We start from the raw sequence: 22,758 nt of genomic DNA, 5'->3' as shown, positions 1-22,758 counted from the left end.
ATGCAAGCACGAAGCTGGCGTACTTTTGCAGAAAGAGATGGCGTAAGGGATTCCTCCTAGATCTTTAACACACTGGAAAATCACTGCCCCACAGATTTATGGTTTGTTGTAGGCAGGTTGGGGTACTTTGTCCACACTGAGTTCTCCTTTCTGTAAAGTCCATCTCACTCACTTCAGTGCAGATAAATCATGGCTTCTATTTGCACCCCGGGCACTGGATTTGAATGCTTCTGGTGTTTTTCCTGAGTATGGTAATTCCTTAAGACTAGCCCAATTATATATATACACACACATATTTGGGATGTACCTCTCACATTCCATTTTGAAGCAGATGATTCACAGTGACAGTTATTTGGATGGAGAAGAAATTCTGCAAGAGGACATGAGGGCACAGACTCTTGGGAGTCACCTGGCAGCCATAGTTCGTGCATGTGCACATGCTCCCATGCACACCCACAGAGAAAGAGAGCAAGAGTAGCCAAACCGCAAGTTGCATTATACAGTATATCATACGTTTTTATTCTTTGAAATGTTGTTTGTTTACGGTACTGTACACAAAAGTCCATGCTGAAGGTAAGCTCTGGCCCTTATAAAATATCTTAAAATGCTTCTCTCTCCCACCCCACCCCACCCCACCCCCCAAATCTTTTGCATCACTCCCACCCCAAATTAAATAATCCGTACTAAAACTGCGCAGATCTGCTATGGCTTCCACGGCAACTGGCATCTGTTATGACTTCTTGGTATTATCTTATACCATCCCTGATATTTTGGAATGTACCCAGTTCAAAATGTGAGAGAGGCCTGAAAAGACGAAGAGGAACTGCTATGGCATGCAGAGTCACTGTGCTGTCCTCAGTACAATAGACAGGTTTGGACTGAATTATCTCCTCAGTGGTGCCCACAGACCATTAGCCTGTGGTTTATGAGCAAGTTAAGACCCCGTACCCCAATCATTGGTAGTTCTTTTGTCTTTCTCTCTCTGTATATATATATATTTAAAAAAAACACAATGCAATTTCATGGCATATCTATCAAGATAGTTTTGAACAACAGACATATAAAGCAGCCTTAAGGAGGCAATTGGCCTATCTAGCCTAGTAATGTTTACTCAGGCTGGCAGCAGCTCTCCAAGACTGTAGCCAGAGGCCTCGCACAGCTCATTTTTAAACTGGAAGTGCCAGGGAATTAGATCTTGGATCTTCTGCATGCATAGCACATGCTTAACCTATAGGCAATGCCTCATCTAATAGAGCCCAAGAAGGGCAACACTTTGAACTTGTGACCTACTGTTATTTCGCTACCTTTAAACAGATCATTTTTTCCCCTCTCTCTCTCACTCTCTCTCTCTTAAAAAAGCTGGTTAAATAAAATACCTGCTCCCACCACCTACACACAGAATGGTGTCAACAATACATTCACTGCTTATTCAAGAGGCTTTTCCGCAACTCCTGAATTTTTCGGTACAGCTTTTCGGAATCTCTCTCCCGCGCTTTGAAAAAGAAAAGGACCCGCATAAATGCAGAGACAAGCGTCATTATGCAACAGGGCTGCGAGAAGGAAAGGCTGAGGCTGTCTGTAGTGACTTCAGCTTGGTATGTCACCCACTCACTGAACCCCTCGGTCATCTACAAGCCATGGTTGTGCTTTCCGTCCCAAACAGGCTGTCCAGAAGTCTCTGCTAGCCAGTCAGTCTTCAGCCCACATTGCACATGGCAACATTCGTTCATGGATTTCAAAGGGAATTGGCTGGTAAGCATTCCAGCAAAGCTGAGGGGTAGCAGGACCAGAAGAAGGAATAAAATAACTCCACATATCCAGCGCTGCTATTAAGTGCCTTGAGTTACCAGCTCAGGGCTTTGTAGTGTTTAATGTTCAGTATCCATCAGTTTTGCGTCTATAGATAGGATGGTCCAAGGATGATTTGGCACAGAAGGTAGCAGCCTTGTGGGGAATGGAGATGTCTTAGTGCTGCACTGTTCATCCTGCAAACAGAAATGGAGGAGGGAGAAGGTTGAGATTTGCTGTTGTGCGAAACTCAAGGCATTTAACTGTGGAGTAATGAAACTGGACATTTCGAAGGTTACAAAGGAGAATGGACTACACACTGAAGGATACTGATTCTCCCAGTGTCATTAAGTAGCATCCGCTTGACTGGAGCAGATTTTTAAAAATTGAAAGGTATGCCACATGCTACAACAATAAGGACATGAAAGCACAGTGGGTTATTTCCAGGTGTGGTGAAGGGTGTGTGTGTAGCTATGGAGGTCACCCTCCCAAGGGTAGTATTGATGCTGTTTACCTGGGCAGAGCTAAGCCAAGCAGGGTGGTGAAGAAGGCAGTACCATGGGAACAACCTCTCCATCACCACTGTGCCCTGTCCCAGTCCTATCCAGGTAAGCAGCAGCAACACTGGTGTCAGAAGGGAAATTCCGTGGCTTCATTCCAACAAAGGCAGCACGACTGGCTATGGGCAGAATCCAACATAGCACCAAGTGAACTTTCCATCAGTGGAAGGATTTCTGCTTGTGCAACAGAGTGGTCCCCCCACCTCTTCTCCCCCGGTGTACCCCCTAAATCTGTTCCACGGGTTCCACTAACCCTGCAGAGCAGATTCAGGGAGGGTAAGAGGTGCACACACAGAGGGGAAAGAGGGGAGAAAGTCCCATGGCAGAAGCAGAAATCCTTCCACTAGGGGGGCGTGATAGGCGAACAGTGCCCTATTTCCTGTTTTTCTCTGAAGTTTTGAAAATGTGAAAGTTGCAGTGATGAATTGTAATACCAAAAAAAGTACCCTAGTGCCACCTCTCCCTCTTCACTCCCAGCCTCAGCACACATGAGCAACAACTCCACACAGTGTCGTCGGTTGTCTCCTCCTGATATCTCGAACCACTGCATTGGCAAAACTGGCCCCAACGGTCAACGCTAACTTGCCACATGGGGATATTTGGATCCCAAGCAATTGAGATACAAGTCCCTCCCACAATCGGACTTCCTTCTCTTGGACACGCTCCACCCCATTACAACTTTATGAGGCTTCTTCTTTTAACTATTCACATAAAACAGTCACCCAGATACAGAAAACAGAGTGATGGGATGCAGACCCCGTAACGTGACTTGAAGCCATTTCATGACCACTTGGCAACTTAATTCTCAGGGCTCTGTTGCAAGGGGAAGACCAGGTAAGAAAACAATTACCTATCCTTCTCAAAACAGCAGAAACATTTGAGGATGCAGCTCATCTAGTTGCGGAGCAGCTTCTGCTTCTGTTCTTCAGGTGTCACTTCTGGGGTCTTATTGAGGTTAGGCTCACCTGGAAAGAAAAACAAAGCTTTTTAAAAAATTTTAAAAAGTCTCCACATAGGTCATGTGAGTCAGCTATTATGTGGCCTTGACTGTCTAAGTGTGGCCTAACAGTTGAAACTTCTTGGCTGGCCTAAGGCCTCTCAGCCTAACACACCTCACAAGATGGCTGCAAATGGTGGTGGTGGGTGGAGAACTGTATATGCCACTTAAATTCTGCTTTAGCCTTGAGAACCAGGAGATGCAGACACAGTTAAGCACATCTATGGCACAATTCCATACACGTCTACTGAGAAGTAAGTCCCACTTGAGCACATTGGGGGTGACTCCCAGATAAGTGGGCAAATCGGGGTGGGGAACCTCTGGTCCGCAGGCCTATTTAGGTCCAGCAGACTTCCCCATTTGGCCCATAGGCCATATTGGCCAAGCCATGCCTACCTGCCAGAAACCTTTCTGAGTCCACGGCTCCCTTGACCAACTACATTCTTCCTGCAACACCCCTGTGGGGCTAAGGAGTCCATTTATGTTTCTCCTCACCTGTAGAACTGACAGGCTCTCACCCTTTTTTGAACACCCTCCCTTGTGGAGTGTTCCCTCAGTCTCCTCTCCCCTCTCCTTCGAAGTCCTCTGGGCAGCCGCCACTGCTGCCCCTGGTCTCTGAGCTGCCCTCTCCCTGCCCCAAAGAGAGTTGCCTCCTCACACTGCCCCACATGGACCTGGGACTTGTCTGTCCATTCCCAACATCAAGGGCTGGTGGACTGGCTGGCTGGGCTCCCTCACCCGCTTGCTTGTTTACTCCAAGACCACCTCAGCTCCTGGCAACCAGCACCCCCTGAGCAGCCCCAGAGGCACCATTCGCCTGGGGAGCTTATAGCCAGGGCTGCTGCAACAAACAGCTGTGCAAGCCTTTGGGAGGAAGAGACACGGGAGGGCATCAGAGGAGGGAGGGAAGGAAGGAGGGACAGAGGTCAGTGTTGCCCACAGCACCCCTAACCATCATTCAAGGCACCCCAGGGTGTCATGACACACTGGTTGAAAACCACAGATATATGACATCAGGTGTGGAGCAGGCAAAAGCCTGGCCCAGCTAAAAGAGATTTTCAGGTGCCACCAAGAGGGATAGTAGAATCTGCCAGTTTTAGGTTCTCTCCAATTCTCATTTTTTTCAATCTTAAATTCAGTTCTGCACAATCCCACACCAATTTGCAATTTCTTTAATTTAAAAAGTCCTCCTGAAAACCCACCAGCATTTTAGTTCAAATTTATCCTAATAGACACATTTATATATGCAGTTTTGCCTAACACAGAAATCTTTGCAAAGCAATTTCCCGTAATCAATGCTGTCTTTAGCATATGCGCCGCTGGGGTGCAAAGATCCGCCCAGCGCCCCCAAATTTAGTTTAGCTCCCAAATTAACTTTTATTATGCTTATGTCAGACACACCTTTTCTCTTGTTTACGAAAGAAGGGAGGGGGAAAAAAACTTTTTTATTTACTCATTTATTTACAACACACTTATACTTAAGTATACACCACCACCACACTTAAACTTATAAGTATTGTTTAGGCACCTACTTAGGAGAAACATCATTTGTGTCAAAGGTGCCGCTGACCCCGCTGCCGCATAGCAGCTCAATACAATACGTAACACAATATTTTGATGTAAGGGTTAATTTCACGTGTATGGCACTGTTGTGAATGACAAGAGCTGTCATTGTGAATGACAAGCACCGCTGCTGGAGCAGCACATCTTTGGTAAATGAGTGCACAAAGTCAAAAGTCCTTTAGTGAAACAGTAGGTATACATTTCGGTAATACCTAGTGTCAGGGAACTGCCACCGGAGCCAGAGGCGGAGGGAAGGTTCCAGAGGGATGCCGGAGAGGGTCCCAGTAGGGAGAGAGGCAGCCCATCTGCTGGGGAAGGAAATCAGCGTAGCACCAGTGGAGAAGGGGGGCAGATGGGGGAATCGGAGAGGAGGCTCCAGGACTCTTCACCGGAGACCAGCGGGGAGAGCACGGGTACTCCTCTGCCCACACCCTACCTGCGCAGAAGACTTCCGCGCAGGGAGAGTAGGAGGAGACTTGGCGTCAAAGAACTTCTTTGCTGGAAGAAGTTCAAGAAACACCCACTGACGGATTATGCCAGCGACTGAGACAGCCATGAAGTGAAGGGCAGTCCAGACAGAAAGGGTTCAACCAGGCAACCTAGCCAGGAGTGGCGGCAACTTACGCATGAGCAACCCCTAGAACCATTACACCTAGGTATATATGTATTTTGTTTTTCTAGCTTGAGCAAAATTATTTATTATTTCATAACAGGTAGATAGTTAAGAGCTTAGGCGGCTTCAGTGGCGGGTGCCTGGTGCCCCCCAGAATTCGGCGCCCAGGTTCCCTGCACCCCTTGCACCCCCGGGTAAAGAAGGCCCTGGCTGTAATATAATACTCTTTTATTTTGTTAGTTTCACTATTGTGTGCATATAATAATAATAATAATAATAATAATAATAATAATAATAATAATAATAATTTTAAAAAAATTATTTATATCCCGCCCTCCCCAGCCAAAGCCAGGTTCAGGGCGGCTAACAACAATAAAATAATACAGCATTCTAAAATCATTTCATTATAAAATCAATTCAAATCAAATTGATGGCAACCATTGGGCTAGACTTCTGTGAAGATTGCCAAAGGAGGGAGTCAAGCTATGCCTGGCCAAAGGCCTGGTGGAACGGCTCTGTCTTGCAGGCCCTGCAGAAAGGTGTCAAGTCCCGCAGGGCCCTAGTCTCTTGTGACAGAGCGTTCCACCAGATCGGAGCCACAGGTGAAAAAGCCCTGGCTCTAGCTGTGTTTCGGTTCACATACTATTTCAGAAAGTGTCAACATGTTTGCCTTTAAACAAGAACAGAATTAGATTTCTTCCTAAACACTGATTTCTGATGCCTGCAAAGCCGTGTGAAAAAGAATTTGCAGATCCTGATGATCAGCTGAATGGCAGGTTTTGAGAAGCACCTTGCAAAGTGGCTCTGCAATGGGGGCCTGAAGAATGCTTCGCCAGACCCAGCAATCAGCCAATATAGTTGTACAGGATTGCAGCTTCAATTCTCATTGATGATGAATCCTTCGCTTTCTCCCACTGAAAGCGATAATATTTTGTATGTGTGCAGATTGGCTAATCAGTTTTCAACCTTTCCAGACCCAGGACCCACTTTTAACCCAAACATGCATTCATTGGGGGCTCCATTTCTTAACCTATTACCATATATTTGCATGATGGTAGGGCCCCTGTCATGGCCCACTTTGGATCAGGCTGTGACCCACTAGCAGGTCCTGGTCAAAAAGTGGGGAAGCTCACAGCCATTTTCCCCCAGCAACTCAATCTCCCTTTCCAAACTCACACTTAACATCACTATAATGTTAACATAAAACATAAGCCATAGAATTCTATTTACAGGCAATGCTTTTCCTACAGATAACATAGACAAATTCCATTCCCATCAGAATGTCGGCTGCAGTTGGTTTCATTAGTTTTAATCCAAGTTAATTATCACAGTGTATGATGAAGGGCTTTCTAGCTATTCCCTTTTCCCATTCCGTACTAGCAAAGGAATGTTCCATATTAATGAAATGAAAGCTTCTACATCGACTTTCCGTTTTGGGGTGCATCACATTAAAATCATGTAAAATTAGCAATGGAACCTGTTCTTTATTTTTCAGTACAAATGACTTGGCCCATGGGATTCCAATGATATTAAGTGCCTACAATTAGTGGGACGTGCTGTAATAACAGGCGGAGGATTTGCTCAGCCAGAAAAAGAAACCAGCCCTCGCTATTTACTTAGAAAAGGTGAGCATTACTTTCCCAGCAACCTTGGCATTCAGAAAATAAATAACAAGTTTAAAAGAAGTTTAATAGCTTCTATTAATATAGACTGAGCCTTTTCTTTTGGATGCTTCACCAAACTTTTTATCGGAGATATAAAAACCAAGGCCCCACCCCAAAGTGTCCATGATCACATGTAATAACTGATAGCCCTGGATGTGAATGTGTGGATTCCAACCCATATCAAAATATGCACTCAGCTATTTCAGGGGAGCCCAGAAAGGCATTGCAAGGAAAGTACAGGGAAATGTGAATCCAGATGCCTATATAAATCTGATCTCCAATGCTGGATCTTTCACTCTGCAGCTATATCATAGAATCATAGGAGTGTAGAATTGGATGGGACCCCAAGGGTCATCTGGCCCAACCCCCTGCAATGCAGGAATCTCAGCTAAAGCATTCATGACCATCCAACCTCTGCTTAAAAACCTCCAAGGAAGGAGACAGTAACTCTTAGTGAAACCAATGAAAGGCTGTAGCACAGTATGCGAAAAGAATATCCCCCAAACCCTGTACAGTGGTACCTCAAGTTAAGTACTTAATTCGTTCCGGAGGTCCGTTCTTAACCTGAAACTGCTCTTAACCTGAAGCACCACTTTAGCTAATGGGGCCTCCTGCTGCTGCCGCGCCGCCGGAGCCCGATCTCTGTTCTTATCCTGAAGCAAAGTTCTTAACCTGAAGACTGTTTCTGGGTTAGCAGAGTGTGTAACCTGAAGCGTATGTAACCCGAGGTACCACTGTATATGCTCAGATGCACAAATGAAGGTGTTGAACATCTGGCTGCTTCAATAGAGCAAAGGGGGTAGGAAACCTGTGCCCTCTGGATGTTAGTGTCTCCAGTTCCCATCAGCCTCAGACAGCATGACCGACAGTCATGGATCATGGGTGTTGTGATCCAACAGTGTATGGAGGGCTACATCCCTTCAACAGAGGAAAGTGGACTTGCGTGCATTGATGAAGATCTGCTTCCTATTCTGAAATGTCAGCCTGAGAGGCAGCAGTGAGTGAGCTGTGGCTGGTTCAGGGAGAGCTGTTTCCCATAATGCAGCAGCGGCAGCGGTGAAGGATAAGCAAGGCAGCCATGGAGCAGGGGCAGGTGGCGTTGCCATCAGTGGCAGTGGCTGGGACCTGAACCACACCAAGCCAAGACACGGGGGGGGGGGGGTGTCAATGATGCCAGAGGCGGGAGGCCAAGCAGACACAGCACATGAAGCTGCTGTACATGGGAGGCCCACCAAATGGATAATAATAATAATAATAATAATAATAATAATAATAATAATAATAATAATAATTTATTTATAGCCCGCCCATCTGGCTGGGCTTCCCCAGCCACTCTGGGCGGCTTCCCCCAAAATATTAAAATACCGTAATACATCAAACATTAAAAGATTCCCTAAACAATCCTACTGCCTGCAGGGATCTGTGCAGGGAACACCCAGCAGGACAGAACTCTCCTACTCTCTGCGGTGTGGTTGCAGGCAGCGGTGGAGGAAGCCGCTCAGTCGCCCGGGGCGGTGCGCCCAGGGGCAGGGTGAGCCACCCATGAGGCGGAGCACACTGCAGGGCCTCTGGAGTCTGCCTGCCTCCTCCTACTCAGCCACCCTACAGCTGGGGGGGGGGAGGCAGCAGGTGGACCGTTTGGGCAGTGCGGAGCCTGCGCATTCCCAATCCACCATGTCTCTTCCAGGAGAGACACGCGACTTGAGCGTGCTGCAGGCCCCGCAGTGAGTGCCACCTGGCATTTTGTCACTCCCCTCAGTGGTAACACCTAGGGTGGCCAGTGCCTACCGCACCCCCTTCCATCCGCCCCTGGTTGTGGGGAGGTGGGGAGACGCAGCATCTCCTTCCCTGCCCCTCCAAACTGCAAAGAAGAAGAAGAAGAGGAGGAGGAGGAGGCGGCGGCGGCGGCGGCGGAGGAGTTTGGATTTGATATCCCGCTTTATCACTACTCGAAGGAGTCTCAAAGTGGCTAACATTCTCCTTTCTCTTCCTCCCCACAACAAACACTCTGTGAGGTGAGTGGGGCTGAGAGACTTCAGAGAAGTGTGACTAGCCCAAGGTCACCCAGCAGCTGCATGTGGAAGAGCGGAGATGCGAACCCGGTTCCCCAGATTGCGAATCTACCGCTCTTAACCTCTGATTAAACACTAGCCTGTGCCTCACATTAATTTGGGGGTGGATCTGGGACAGGCGTTTTCCAGGTTGACCAGAGTTTATTAACATCTAGATACTAACAAACTGCCATTAGTGATTTATAAATCTCAGATTTTTGGTGGGGGGTATTTTAGAATTCCCAAGCAACACTATAACTCGTTGCTGATAGCTGAATCTGGCTACATTTTTGTACTGGCTAATTTCTTTTACATAGAGACCTATTAGTCTGTGCATGCTTGCATAAGGTGCGATCTGTTAACTGCAGGGTTGAATACCTTATTCAGCAGCCCTCAACAATATATGCTCAGAAATGGAGAGAGGGAACGACGCCAATAAAAGGAGAAGTGGCAGACGAAACTGATGGAATATGCAGAATTAGAAAATTTAACGAATAGAATGAGAGAATGAGAAGAAGGAGCCTTCAAGGAAGATTGGAAAATGTTTGTAGAATAGCTGGAGAATCATTGTAAGCAGGATAAAACATTAGCAGGGTTACAGCAAATTCAGCAGTTTGAATTAAGTGAAGATATAATGAGAATGGGGATAAAAGAAAATATTTGGAGTAATTGGGATATGCAGTGGTAATGGATAACGAAAACGAACCATGGAGTGGGGGGCGAGAGAGGGAAGTTGATGATTACTGTGTGGTTATATTGATTTGAATGTGAGAATCTGTAATAGAAAAATAGAGATTAAAAACAAAACCTGAACAAAACCCATCCGAGGCATGCTTGCTGATGTCCTCTTACCATTTAGCGGAGCACAAGGTTTTGTGTCTTGCTGTACATCTGCAGTCTCTTTTCCATTCAAAGAATCCTTTGGTGAGATCTCAGAGTCAGATGGTTTGGGCAGGGAATTGAGAGAGTGCACTTGAAGGACGACAGAGGTATGGGACAAGTCCACAGATGGCCTTTCAACACCGCTTTCCTTGCTCTTCTCATTTGGTGTCTCCATTGCCACCTGCTCTAGCAACGGGTCTGTGGCACGTCGGCTTTGGCCTTTCTGTTCCTTTCTCTCCCCACCAGCTTTTGGCACTTGTTCTTCTATAGAACAGTAACAATTTCTTTACTAAATTCAGATTATAAATTATTTGCAGGAATATTGGCTGATAGATTAAAAAAGATTTTGAAGAGAATTATCAGCGATGATCAAGCAGGCTTCCTTCCAGGGAAGCAAATGTATTATAACACAAGAATGGTGATCAATACATTAGGAATATTTGGATATGAGGCCTGATAAAAAAAGCTGCACTGATGCTGGTGGATGCCGAAAAGGCTTTTGATAATGTGTCTTGGAGATTTATGGAGAAAACTATTGATGTAATGGAATTAGGAGAGAAAATTGGATGTAGCATAAAAGCAATATATAAAAATCAAAAAGCCAAATTGATAATAAATGATTTATCAGATACGTTTAATATTTCTAAAGGCATCAGACAAGGCTGCCCGCTAACACCACTTTTCTTTATAACAACATTGGAAACATTATTAAAGGCAATAAGGGAAGAACCAAGAATAAAAGGGATCAAATTGGGAAATAGATATTACAAATTAAAAGCATTTGCAGACAACTTCATCATTACGATAGAAAACCCAACAGAAAGTATAACAGAAGCAATGGGAAAAATGAATGGTTTCAGGCTTTAAATTGAATAAAGATAAAACAAAATTATTAGTGAAAAATATCAGCGAACAAGAAAAATTAGAGCTAGTAAATAAGACCGGGCTAATTATAACAAACAAAGTTAAATACGTAGGAATCTGGATCACGGTAAAAAGCATAAATTTATATAATGATGACTATGCCAAAACATGGAAAGAAATAATAAAAGACTTGGAAATTTGGAATAGCCTAAATTTGTCACTATGGGGAAGGATAGCTATAATAAAGATGACTGTGCTACCAAAAATGTGGTTTCTTTTTCAAACAATCCCAATAATAAGCTGACTAAATTGCTTTAAGGAATGGCAGAGAGATTTGGCAAGATTTATATGGCAGGGCAAAAAAAACCAAGGATAAAGTACAAACTGCTAATGGAAATAAAAGACAGAGGAGGGTTTGCATTACCAGACCTCAAATTGTATTATGAGGCAGCATGTTTAGTATGGCTTAAAGAATGGATGATTTTTTAAAAAGCCAATATATTAGACTCTGAAGGCTGAAAAAATAGGTTCGGCTGGCACAGTTATCTGGGATATGCAGTGGTAGCTTGGGTTACAAACACCTCGGGTTACCAACACTTCAGGTTACAGACTCTGCTAACCCGGAAGTAGTACCTCGGGTTTAGAACTTTACTTCAGGATGAGAACAGAAATCGCACGGCGGCAGCACAGCAGCAGCGGGAGGCCCCATTAGCTAAAACGGTTCCTCAGGTTAAGAATGGTTTCAGGTTAAGAACGGACCTCCAGAACAAATTAAGTTCGTAACCAGAGGTACCACTGTAATAAAGTTAAAATCCACAGAGGATTCCTCAGTCACATAATTAGGAAATCTCTATTTACTGTATGGGAAAGAAACAAAAAATTATTGGCACCCAAAACACCTTGGTGGTTGTCACCGATAGAAGCAATAGCAGTAAAAAAAGAAAGCTATGGACATTAATTGGCTAACATATAAGGAAATTTTAGAAAAAGAAAATAACCAATTAAATTTAAAAATATGAAGAATTGAAGCAGGTAGGTGTGAACTGGCTACAATATATCCAGTGAAATAAAAATTTTAAATCAGACCAAATATATTAATGTATTTGAAACGAAGATATTGGATTTAGAAAAAGAACTTTTAGTAAATAATAAAAATATATTATCAAAAAGATACAGATTATTACTGGACTGGAACCTTAAAGACGAGGAGGTCAAGGAAATGATGGTGAAGTGGGCACAAGATTTTGGTTATCCAACTGAGATGGAAAAATGGGGAAAATGATGGAAAAAAGACTTAAAATTCACCTTGTGCTATCTGATAAAAGAAAACTTTATGAAAATGATTTACAGATGGTGCCTGACGCCATCCAAATTAGCAAAAAATATATATAAATAACAACAATATGTGTTGGAGATGTAAACAAAACGAAGGAACCTTATTGCACAAAATGAAAACAAAAGTGTGTTTCTTTATGCAACAACAGTGGCTAGAATGCTAACCGCAAAATACTGGGAAAGTGATTTAATACCAACAAAAGACAAGTGGCAATTAAAGTTGTGCAAGTACCTCAAATTAGCCAAAATGACAATAAGAGATCACTGAGGCGATAAGGTAAAAAAGGAATGGGGTTGCTTCAGAAACTACCTGATAAAATATGGTTCCAAAAATAACACCTGGTTGTCCTTAGATTAATTTCACAGATATATTGGGGAAAAACAGATTTAACTAAATCAATGAAGAATACTTGTTATTTAAGAAAAGTGTTGAAGCTGCTAAGAGATAGAGGGAAGTCAACTAACATTCCAGAACAGAAAGAAAGTGACAGGAAAGAAAGAAAGAAAAGAAGGATGACAAATGTAATTTCTTTCTTGGAACCTGGTGTGTTAAACTACTGTTTGTAATCTTTGAACCATTTTGTGTATTTGATTAATTCTCTCCCCCCCCCTTTATTATTATTCATCATTTTTCTTTTTTTCCTCATTTTTCTTTTTTTCTTTATAATTTTCTTTTCTTTTTATATTTTTACTTTCTTTTCTATTTTTCCTTTTTAGTTTTGAATATTTGGATGTAATGTTTACTTCGTGCTTTCTTTGTAAACTTTTAAAATGCAATTTTTTTAAAGTAACAAAACACACACAGAAACAGACAGAGGTTTTATGTCACAGAGTGAGATTTTCCCAGGGTGGGGGGCCACACAATCTGTGACTGACCAAGCCAAATACAACCCAAGCAGCTCTATGTGAGAGCCCATCAAAGACCAGTGGTGCCAACTAAGGGGCCCCGAGGCCCCCCTCCAAAATTTTCAAGAGGGGACCTCACCCCTCAAAATTTCACAATGACCATGCACATGCCATGTGCGCTCACTATGTAGCATACTCACATCACTTGTGCATGCGCACAGCCTGCTTGCATCACATGCACAAGGTGCACGACGGGCACACGACACATCAGCACATTGCGTGCATGCGTGTCATCAGTGCACTATGCGTTGTGTGCCACATGTCACTCAGCGCCGGCCCCCTCAATCACGGGGGCAAGCTGGCACACATGTCAGAGACCTATTAATGCTTCCCTTCCTACTTAGGACGGCAAAAACATGGGGGCAAGGTTTGTCAAAACTTGGCAGGCCTCGATAAGTGGCTAGTAGGCTGCATTTTGCTTGGTGGGTCACAAGAGTTTTGTTCATTTTCAAGGGATCTCACCTACCGTATTTTTCGCTCTATAAGACACACCTTTCCCCCTCTTAAAAAGTAAGGGGAAATGTATGTGTGTCTTATGGAGCGAATGCAGGCTGCACGGCTATCCCAGAAGCCAGAACAGTGAGAGGGAGCACTGCGCAGCAGTGGTGTAGCATGGGGGGTGCAGGGGGGCCGGCCACACCGGGCGCAACATCTGGGGGTTAGGGTTAGGGGGCGCAAATCCACGGGTTAGGGGATGCAAATTATTTGCTTTGCCCCGGGTGCTGACAACCCACGCTACGCCACTGCTGCGCAGTGCTCCCTCTTGCTGTTCCAGCTTCTGGCTTAGCCACGCGAAGCCTCTTCAGGGCATGGGGAGCCTTCATCCCGCTGCCCTGAGGAGGTTTCATGTGGCTTTACCTGCCTTTGGGGGAGGTGGGGGAAGGGACAGAGGGCAGCCCCTCTGTCCCTTCCTCCACCTCCTGGAAAATACCGCAAAAGCCGCGCTCCCTTTTACGAGCTGCGCGGAGCGTGTGTGTGGCTCTTGGGGGCTTTTCCCCAAGAAGGGAGAAGGGCAGCCTGTCAGTGACAGGCTGCCCTTCTCCCTCCTTGGGGAAAAGCCTGCAAGCGCTGCACACATGCTCCTCGCGGCTCATAAAAGGGAGCTCTGAGCAGAGCCTGGGATGCATACAGGCTCTGCTCAGCGCTCCCTTTAAAGAATATTCTTTTTCTTGCATTCCCACTCTAAAAACTAGGTGCGTCTTATGGTCAGGTGCTTCTTATGGAGTGAAAAACACTGTAATTTGTAGCTTCCAGACTGATTGGGATGCCTCGTACAATTGGATTAAACTGTTTTCCAAATTTTGCAATTCAGTTCCGTTCAAGCCAACCCCCGATGTTTCTCAGAATACCAGTTGCTACTGGAGGCAGGGACAAAAACAGTAGGGAAGGGCGATCGCCTTCACATTCTGCTTGTCGGCTTCCCATAAACACAGAATCATAGAATTGTAGAGGTTGAAGGGACCACAAGGATCATCTAGTCCAAACCCCTGCAATGCAGGAATCTTTCACCCAGCATGGGGCATGAACCCACAACCTTGAGATTAAAAGTCTCATGCTCTACCAAAGTTGTAGCAGGCAGAACGCTGCACTGGACGGACCTTTTTGATCCGTCCTAGCATGCCTCTGCTTACGTTCTTTCGTTAACGTTTTATCCTTTTGAAAGCAAGCAAGCTTTTCACTTGGACTTTGCTAACTGCATGCTATCAGTCAAAAGGAAACTTCAGGTTCTCATCTCTTATATGCAATGGTCTATCAAGACACGAGTATGGAAAGGACAGCACTGTGAGAGATGGCGTGGACATCTGCCACCTAGTGGTGTGAATGCTGAAAGGGTCCATCAAGGGAACAGCAGGTTGACTACAACTTTAGAAAGAAAAATACTCCTAAATACCATGCACACAAAAAAAGGTGATCACTGTATCTTTGTCTTTCTCGCATGCACACATCCATTTGTGTGTTCACGGTGTTTTGAATGTGTAGTAGTTTTGCAAGGAAACTGTCTTTGAGCGCAGATGAACAGAGATACTTTGCTGCTCACGAGTGAACCAGCCAATGGGGTGGAAATGGAACTCTGACAAATGGAAAACGTACCTTTTTCTGCTAACTCTTTCCACCTGTCTTTGTTCTCTTGTATGATCTGAAACAGGGAGTCTTTAAAGCTTCTTAAGTCCACGGTGGTCAAAGAGTTTTCTGAGCAAGACCCGCCAACACACCCAGCATTTTTAACATGTATCCTTCTGTGTACGTCCACACTGGATCCTCCAGCGATGTCACTAGAAGAGGGGGTGGATTAAAGAACTAGATTAAAGGCAGAGCAAGACACTTCAGGGGCACAGACAAGGAGAAAGGACAGTAATACATTGTAGCCCGTAACTCAGCCTGGGGTTCTCCAGAGGCTTTTGACTACAGCTTGACATCAGTTCTGGATGGGGTTGAAATCAACAGTCTAAAGGATGCCAGGTTGTAAAAGGCTCCCATAACTGATGCAGGAATATCCCCTACATGGAGGAGGGTGGAAAGGGCAACGAGACATGGGCATTAGGGCAGTTCATAAAAAACCTTCTTCGAAAATGCCTGCTCCAAAGGTCTTCTCTTACTACACTAGCTAATTGAATTCAAAAAATCAATTTAGGGAAAAACATTAGATGATCACCAGGGCTAGCTGGCTAAGTTAGTCCTATTTGGGCCAGCGAGGAGACCCAGGGAGAATTAGCTGTGGGATCCCAGAGAGGGTAATCTTCATAAAAAGGGGAGAGGGAGGGAAGGAAGGGGAATAAAATATCAGGTTAAGTTCAAATTGAAAGCCAGGCAGAATAGCTCTGTCTTACAGGCCCTGTGGAAGGAAGTTAAATCCTGCAGGGCCCTGGTCTCATGGGACAGAGCATTCCATCAGGTCGGAGCCATCACTGAGAAGGCCCTGGCCCTGGTGGAGGGTAATCTGACTTCCTTAGGGCCCGGGACCTCTAAACTATGATTATTCATGCACCTTAAGGTCCTCTGCGGGGCAGACCAGGAGAGTCGGTCCTGTAAATACGAGGGCCCTAAGCCACAAAGAGCTGTTTACTTGGTCGTTTCCCTATGTCATGAAGGCTGAAATTTCAATTCAGTGGAGGAGGGTCAAGATATTAACTGATATGCATGAAATTTCAGATATAGCTATATAATCCCTAGTGTAGTAAGATAAGACCATTGGAGCAGGCACTTTAAAAAAAAATGAACCACCCTAATGGGCATAGCCAGGATTTTTTTTGGGGGGGGGGGGAGAGGACACTCATCTGTTATCCTCCTCTGTCTGTCTCTGCCTAGCAGATTCAGAATGAAATGTCTCAACAACAGTTGTTTTAAATTCCTTTCCTTTGACCCCAAGTGCTCAGAGAAATCCGTCAAAATCTTTCTACAATTTCTACTTTTATAATTAAGAGTTTTTGTTTGTTTACTTGATTTAGGGGAGGGCAGCTGCCCCCTGTTCCTCTCCAGTCTATGCCCATGTGCAGAACGCAACTCTATTGTTCTTTGCCATGGCAATACAATCCTATGTATGCCTGCTTAGAAGTCCCACTGAGTCCCATAGAGCTTATTCCCAGGAAACTCGGTATAAGAATGCAGCCTAAATTAAATAAAGGACACTAGTTGGACTTGGAGAATTAACTTGTAGACCTCTGTTCCTTGCCAAAAGGGGTGCTGGTTTATTTTTATTTATATGCCCTACATTATATGACCTCAAATCTTCCTATTTCTGCTTTGGATCTTGTGACTGTGAGATGCCGCAAAGCTATTATGAAACAAAAACGTACAGTATTTTGCTAGCTTAATGGCTAAAAGCTAAATTCATAATTTGCTTTAGGGCAGAGAGGAAAGAGCCTTGAAATCATATGTACACACCTCCAAGCAAATCATCCCTCCACAAAATTTCCTGAATAATATTTTGAGCACCAGCTCCTTCAAATATAATGATTTGTATTCTGCTATGTCTTTGCCTTACATATACACAGTCGTTTCCTGAGCAGGATTTATATGCTGTCATGTAACACAGTTGCAACTCTTGCCACTAGGTGGCAATGTTATATTAGCGTAATTTCGATTTTCAATAATAATATAAATGGGGGGGGTGTGCTTCTCAAACCTTAGTGCTGTCGAGAAGGAAGGGCTTTCAGATTTTGATGCTTCCTCTATAAGAGGAAAAACTATTTTCTCCATGGAGTCAGTAAGAAGAGCAAATGTTGGCTTTACTATGAAATCTATGAAACCTGCAGGGCAATTTGGGAGTGGGGTGTGGAGAGAAATAGAGAGAGAGACGGAAGAAAACATTGAGTGCCTGTGCATTCTTTGTACAGTTAGTAAGTAAATGCGAATAGAGCTTTGCTGAAGGCAAATTTAAGAGTTTTAACTAACAGCTTAATTAAAAATAAAATCCAATAAGTGTACATAAAACAGTAAAATAATTACCATCAACACAGAGATAAAATAAACATAATCGAGATACAAGAATGCATGACTTAATTATGTGACCGGATAGACTTGCTGGAATAACGGTTTCAGCAAGTGCCTACAATTGTATATGACAAGTGTGCTAGCCTAACAGATGCGCTGCCACATCAATTTCTCACAAATGCACAATGGACATTATGTGGCATTTGGTAACAGCACAAGCTCTGCACATGAAAGCATCCGTGTAGTGTGTGAATGTTCAAAACGCTTGTATTTTGGGTGTAAACGGCAAGGCAAGATCAGTTGTATTCCCACACCCTTCTTATTTCAGAGGGCGAGGCTGAGGTATAGTGGTTTGCTGAAGACTACGTGGTTAACCCATGACAGAGGTGAAATTCGGTCTGCAGTTCTCTGCCTGCAGTTACCTAGGAGAAACTCTCACTGAAAGCAACAGGATTTACTTCTGAACATGCATACATTGGATTGCACAGTCAAGCTACAGACTTTGGACAATGTCCATTGGCCCTGGTAGGCTTAGTCACAATGTTCCACCACTGGCTTTCTGTACAGATGTATATTTAGAGCAACTACATAAACAATATGAGGTCCAGTTTATGTAAGGTCCAGTTTATATGGGCAAGGGACAGGTGTGCAATAAAATAAATGTTGCAAAGCTATCGCACCCTGAATCTAATGCATTAGAGATGCAAGACCATGGGAGTACACACACACACACACACACACACACACACACACACGTCCTATATTGCCCACAAGGTGAAGGCAAGGATTAAAAGGTTGACATTTAATATTTACAGCTTTCAATTCTATAGTCAAGCCAGTATTCTATAAACCTCTCTTTTAAGGCGCCCTTAAGATGGAATCCTAATCTCATTTTCCTAGGAAAAAGCCTCATTGAATTCAATAGAACTTACTTCTGAGTAGACATGATTAGACTTGTGCAGCTAACTGTTGGAATAAAAAGGAAATACTCCCATGGTCCAATTGCTGAGCAAAAAGGATCACTATTTATTTTATGTCAGGTGTTAACATTTACCTCCTACCCTTACGTCCAGAAACTCAGGCTGGGTTTACGCAGCAAAATCCTGCGTTTACTCAGAAGTGCCACTGAGTTTCATGGCACTAAAACCCAAATAAGTGTTTATTGGAGTGCAACAAGATTAGCCTTCTTCTTTCTGTTTCCTTTAAAAATTGGGTTACATCCAATTAATGGGCACGATCCAGTGTTTTTGATGGGCCTACTCTGACTGGAACTCAGTTGAGTATAGATGTTATGTATTCAGTGGTCTGTGTTTGCCTGAGCTTGAGTCTGGACTAAGGATTCTGAGCCCCTGTGTTCTGATTCGATACATGATATCTAATCACAGAACATTTCAGGATTTTGGCATCTGCCATTGGCTCTTAAACTCTGAGTCATGATTCGCAGCTTCGAAGTTTAGACAGCCAATCATGTTGGGAGTGGGAGTGGCCTTCAGAAATGTAGATAAGCAGTTGCTTTGCCCCTGTTGTCCAGTTCTGTTAGTTCAATACAGGTTCTTGCTGTTATCACTGTGTCTTGTCTCATGGGAACCCACCTACACTTCAATAAACTGTTGCATTTATGCTACATGAATTGTTTCCACACTTTTGTATATTGCCTGGAATCTTCTGATGAAGGACAGTTGAGAAATATTTCAAATAAATACATAAATATATCATCAACGATAACACTACCTTCTATGAGGAAGCTGTGCCTGGAGTCATTGGCCCAAAATCACAAAGTGAACTTTGCCATAGGGGTGTGGGTGGGAATATGAACCTGAAGTTCCCTTGCCTAGGACAGAGTCCTTGAGCCAGATCATCATCCTGTCTCTTGATCATCCTGTCCTCCTTTGATCTAGCACAGGAAATCCGTGTATGGAAACAAGCACCTGTGTGACCTTCTGGGCACAGTCTTGTGCGAGCCAAGATGGAGCTCAGAAACATCTCATCTCTTTGGCAGAAGAAGCCCTTGCGTGCTGCAACTTTTACACTTCCGCCTACAGGGGATCGATCTTGGAGCAGGGTCTTTATGAGTCTGAGTTGATATTCCAAATTACTGTTTATTATTCTGCGCGAGTGTTATTTCACAATGCGTTAGCAGCGTTCTGTCAAATCAGTGAATGGAACAAGCAATATCCCTGGGAGACAGAACTCAACCCACAGCTCTGAGATGTCAGTATCGAACAATATCTTCTTGAAAAGTGCTTGTCGAGGCAAGAAATTACGCAGAGAACAAAGCATTATCCCCCGCTGAGAACTGAACAGGTGAAAAAAGAGAAACGCCCGATACTACATGGAACAGCAACAGATTTCACATCGTCTCAATATGCTCAATAAATGCTCTGGGCATAAAGGAGAGCGGTACCCCATTACCTTACTGAAAACGGGCATTCTCAGACTTAGAAACGACACCAATGCGTGGAATGTTGTGGCACTGAATCTGAAAATCTGTATGGCCCATATCTTGCGTTAGCTAAGAACATTGGCTGACTTGAAGACCCTCAAGAGCAGAAGTGGTCCTCTGGGTGTTGATGGATCCAATGCCTATCATCCATACCTATTGGCCGTGCAGGATCGAGGGCTGTTGAGCTTCCAACATTTGGAGGGCCACCAGTTCCCCATCCCTGCTACAGCAAAGGCTCCATCTAGGTGTGTGCAGGGAGACTCGTCTAGCATCAGCACAGCCGGCTGCCATGTACCTGTGGCTCAGAGCCACGGCCAGTTCCTGTGATACTTGCACCTAAAACTACCACCCACAACAAGCCAGCTACAACAAGCAAGGTGAGGCCAGGAAAGTGAGCTAGGACAAGGCTGCAGCTCCTCCTACTGCAAACGTAAAAGGTGCAAGCTGAATCACCCTTTTTACCCATACCTGTGCAATGGCACCTGGGCTGGAGACATGTTGGCTGTTGACCTGCTGGGATTCCCCCAGAACCAGCTGGACTATAGCTATTTGGTGCTATAGGGAAATCTACCTTCACAGTAGGTGGTGATGCTTCTTCCCCAGTCAATGGTCCTGCAGCCATTCATTTGCTTGTTTACTACAAGTTTACCCCTTCCTTCCAATGGAGCCCAGGATGGCAAACAACATATGCGAGGGCTTGTTGAAAGAGGAAGGTCTTCAGTAGGCAATGGAAAGGCAAGAGACGCCGTGTTCCTAACAATCAACATATTCTCTCTTCTCTGAAATAGACATTTATATTCCACCTTTTATCATGGGACACAAGGCTGAATATGTAGCACTCTGTATGTGGTTTCCCATCCAAAACCTGACCAGAGGCAGACCTGCTTAGTTTCAGCCATCTTCCTATATCATGGGCCTGTACACACACACACACATGCACACAGATTCTTTCTTCATCGGCTGCAAACACACTATGCATTTAAAGCACATGACTTTCCTCAAAGAATCCTGGGAATTGTGGCCCTGTGAGGGGTAAACTGCATTTCCCAGGATTCCTTGGGGGAAGTCATGTGCTTTAAATGTACGGTGTTCACGTAGCCATAGTCTCATTCCCATCCTGCAGCAACAATCCATCCCCAAACCTCTGCCTTTCCTCAGAGTACTGGGCTCTTGAAAGGTAAGGATCCTCTTCTCTTCTTCCAGATGTTATGAGAGTCCCCTTCCATAAGCGACAGTGTGCATAATGAACACACGAGATCATTTCTCCAAAGTAAAAAATAAAAAAGCCAAGCATTACCTATTTGGGACTGTGCCACCATGGTGGATTTGCGGTCACAGAGAGGAGAAAACGGTAGCCCCAGTTCTGCCTCTTTGTCTCCCTGAAGGGTTAAAAAAGGTGACACATTGAAATGCGTAAGTTTACAGGTACTAATGAAAGCAAGACTAAGAATTTACGGAGTGCATCTGAACACAAGCCCAACTATTTAACTAAGCCAAGGGGTGTCCCTTTCACATCAAATTTCTGCAATGTGTGGCTTAAAAAAAAGAAAAATACTGTATATTAAACATGTACTTATGATGAATGAGAATAGAGAAAATGGCTGCTTCCAGACAGAGGGTTTTTAGCACTGCTGGCTTATTTCTCTCTCCCTATGAGCTGCAAACATTTCCATGCATACTCAGATGCACCCACACCATCTAGAGATCGACAATCTCAGTTTCTTTCCATTTCTCATTTTTTAAATCTTACCTTCAGCTCTCTACATTTCCATGTCAGTTTTGCAACTCTTCGTTTATTTTTAAAAGTTCTCATGAAAATTCTGGGTTTTGTCCAAATTTCAACTAACACGTGCATTTCTGCACACAATGTTGCCTGATGCACACATTCTCACAAACAGTTTCCCCAAACAGAATCCAGCTTTCTGTGTGGTTTTCACCACTGTACACATGCTTTCCCATAACAGACGAGTGTTTTTTGTAAGCACAGCTTGGCTGGAGAGCTAATTTGCAAAATTCAGATAAGTGCAAATTTCAAAGGATAGTTGGGCTTCGGTTCTCCTATTGCTTCCGGGTTGGACCGTTCACCTTGAAATGTGAACTGAAGCGAATTCTTCCTTCACCCTTTCTTACAAGAAGTAAGTAGAAAGAAAAAGGAATATTACAATCAAATCTAATAACAAATACAGTGGTACCTCGGGTTACATACGCTTCAGGTTACAGACTCTGCTAACCCAGAAATAGTGCTTCAGGTTAAGAACTTTGCTTCAGGATAAGAACAGAAATTGTGCTCCGGTGGCACGGCGGCAGCAGGAGGCGCCATTAGCTAAAGTGGTGCTTCAGGTTAAGAACGGACCTCCGGAACGAATTAAGTACTTAACCCGAGGTACCACTGTATAAGGGATCTTTATGAACAGGTTTGGACATGGGAGACGGATATTACCTGTCGAAAAAATTCTTCCATCAGTGCCATCGTCCACCGGTAATGCAGCTTCCAGATTTTTGATGGATGACTGATGTCGGCCGCATGAAGAATCAGGGACATGGCTTTGGCTTTGTCTATCCTGCCCATTCAAAGATTTTCTCACATTATCTTACCGCAACAGCAAGTCTCCCCTCCCTCCCATTCAAATAGGAACTGTATGTTAACACACAGCACTGGAG

General features: G+C 44.2%; 1 protein-coding gene across 5 annotated transcripts in view; it reads right to left on the bottom strand.

Moving 5' to 3' along the window:
- Positions 1-1,824: 1,824 nt before the first annotated feature.
- Positions 1,825-22,758, bottom strand: part of PDE1A (phosphodiesterase 1A) — a 159,380-nt gene continuing 138,446 nt past the window's right edge. For 4 of the 5 annotated variants that reach the window (XM_081921869.1, XM_081921871.1, XM_081921870.1 and 1 more), the window contains 7 exons: positions 22,538-22,658; positions 21,395-21,476; positions 17,347-17,470; positions 15,315-15,496; positions 10,089-10,382; positions 3,199-3,313; positions 1,825-1,985 (listed from right to left, as the gene is read on the bottom strand). In XM_081921869.1, the coding sequence (XP_081777995.1) occupies positions 3,243-3,313; positions 10,089-10,382; positions 15,315-15,496; positions 17,347-17,470; positions 21,395-21,476; positions 22,538-22,658 (874 nt within the window). In that variant the 3' untranslated portion in view covers positions 1,825-1,985; positions 3,199-3,242. The remainder of the gene's footprint in view (positions 1,986-3,198; positions 3,314-10,088; positions 10,383-15,314; positions 15,497-17,346; positions 17,471-21,394; positions 21,477-22,537; positions 22,659-22,758) is intronic. The other variant, XM_081921873.1, reaches the window with a different exon arrangement.

Source organism: Podarcis melisellensis (assembly GCF_964234715.1).
Source record: "Podarcis melisellensis genome assembly, chromosome: 1".
NCBI lineage: Eukaryota > Metazoa > Chordata > Lepidosauria > Squamata > Lacertidae > Podarcis > Podarcis melisellensis.
Note: the sequence above shows the minus strand (reverse complement) of the source record. Positions and strands in the feature narration are given on the sequence as shown.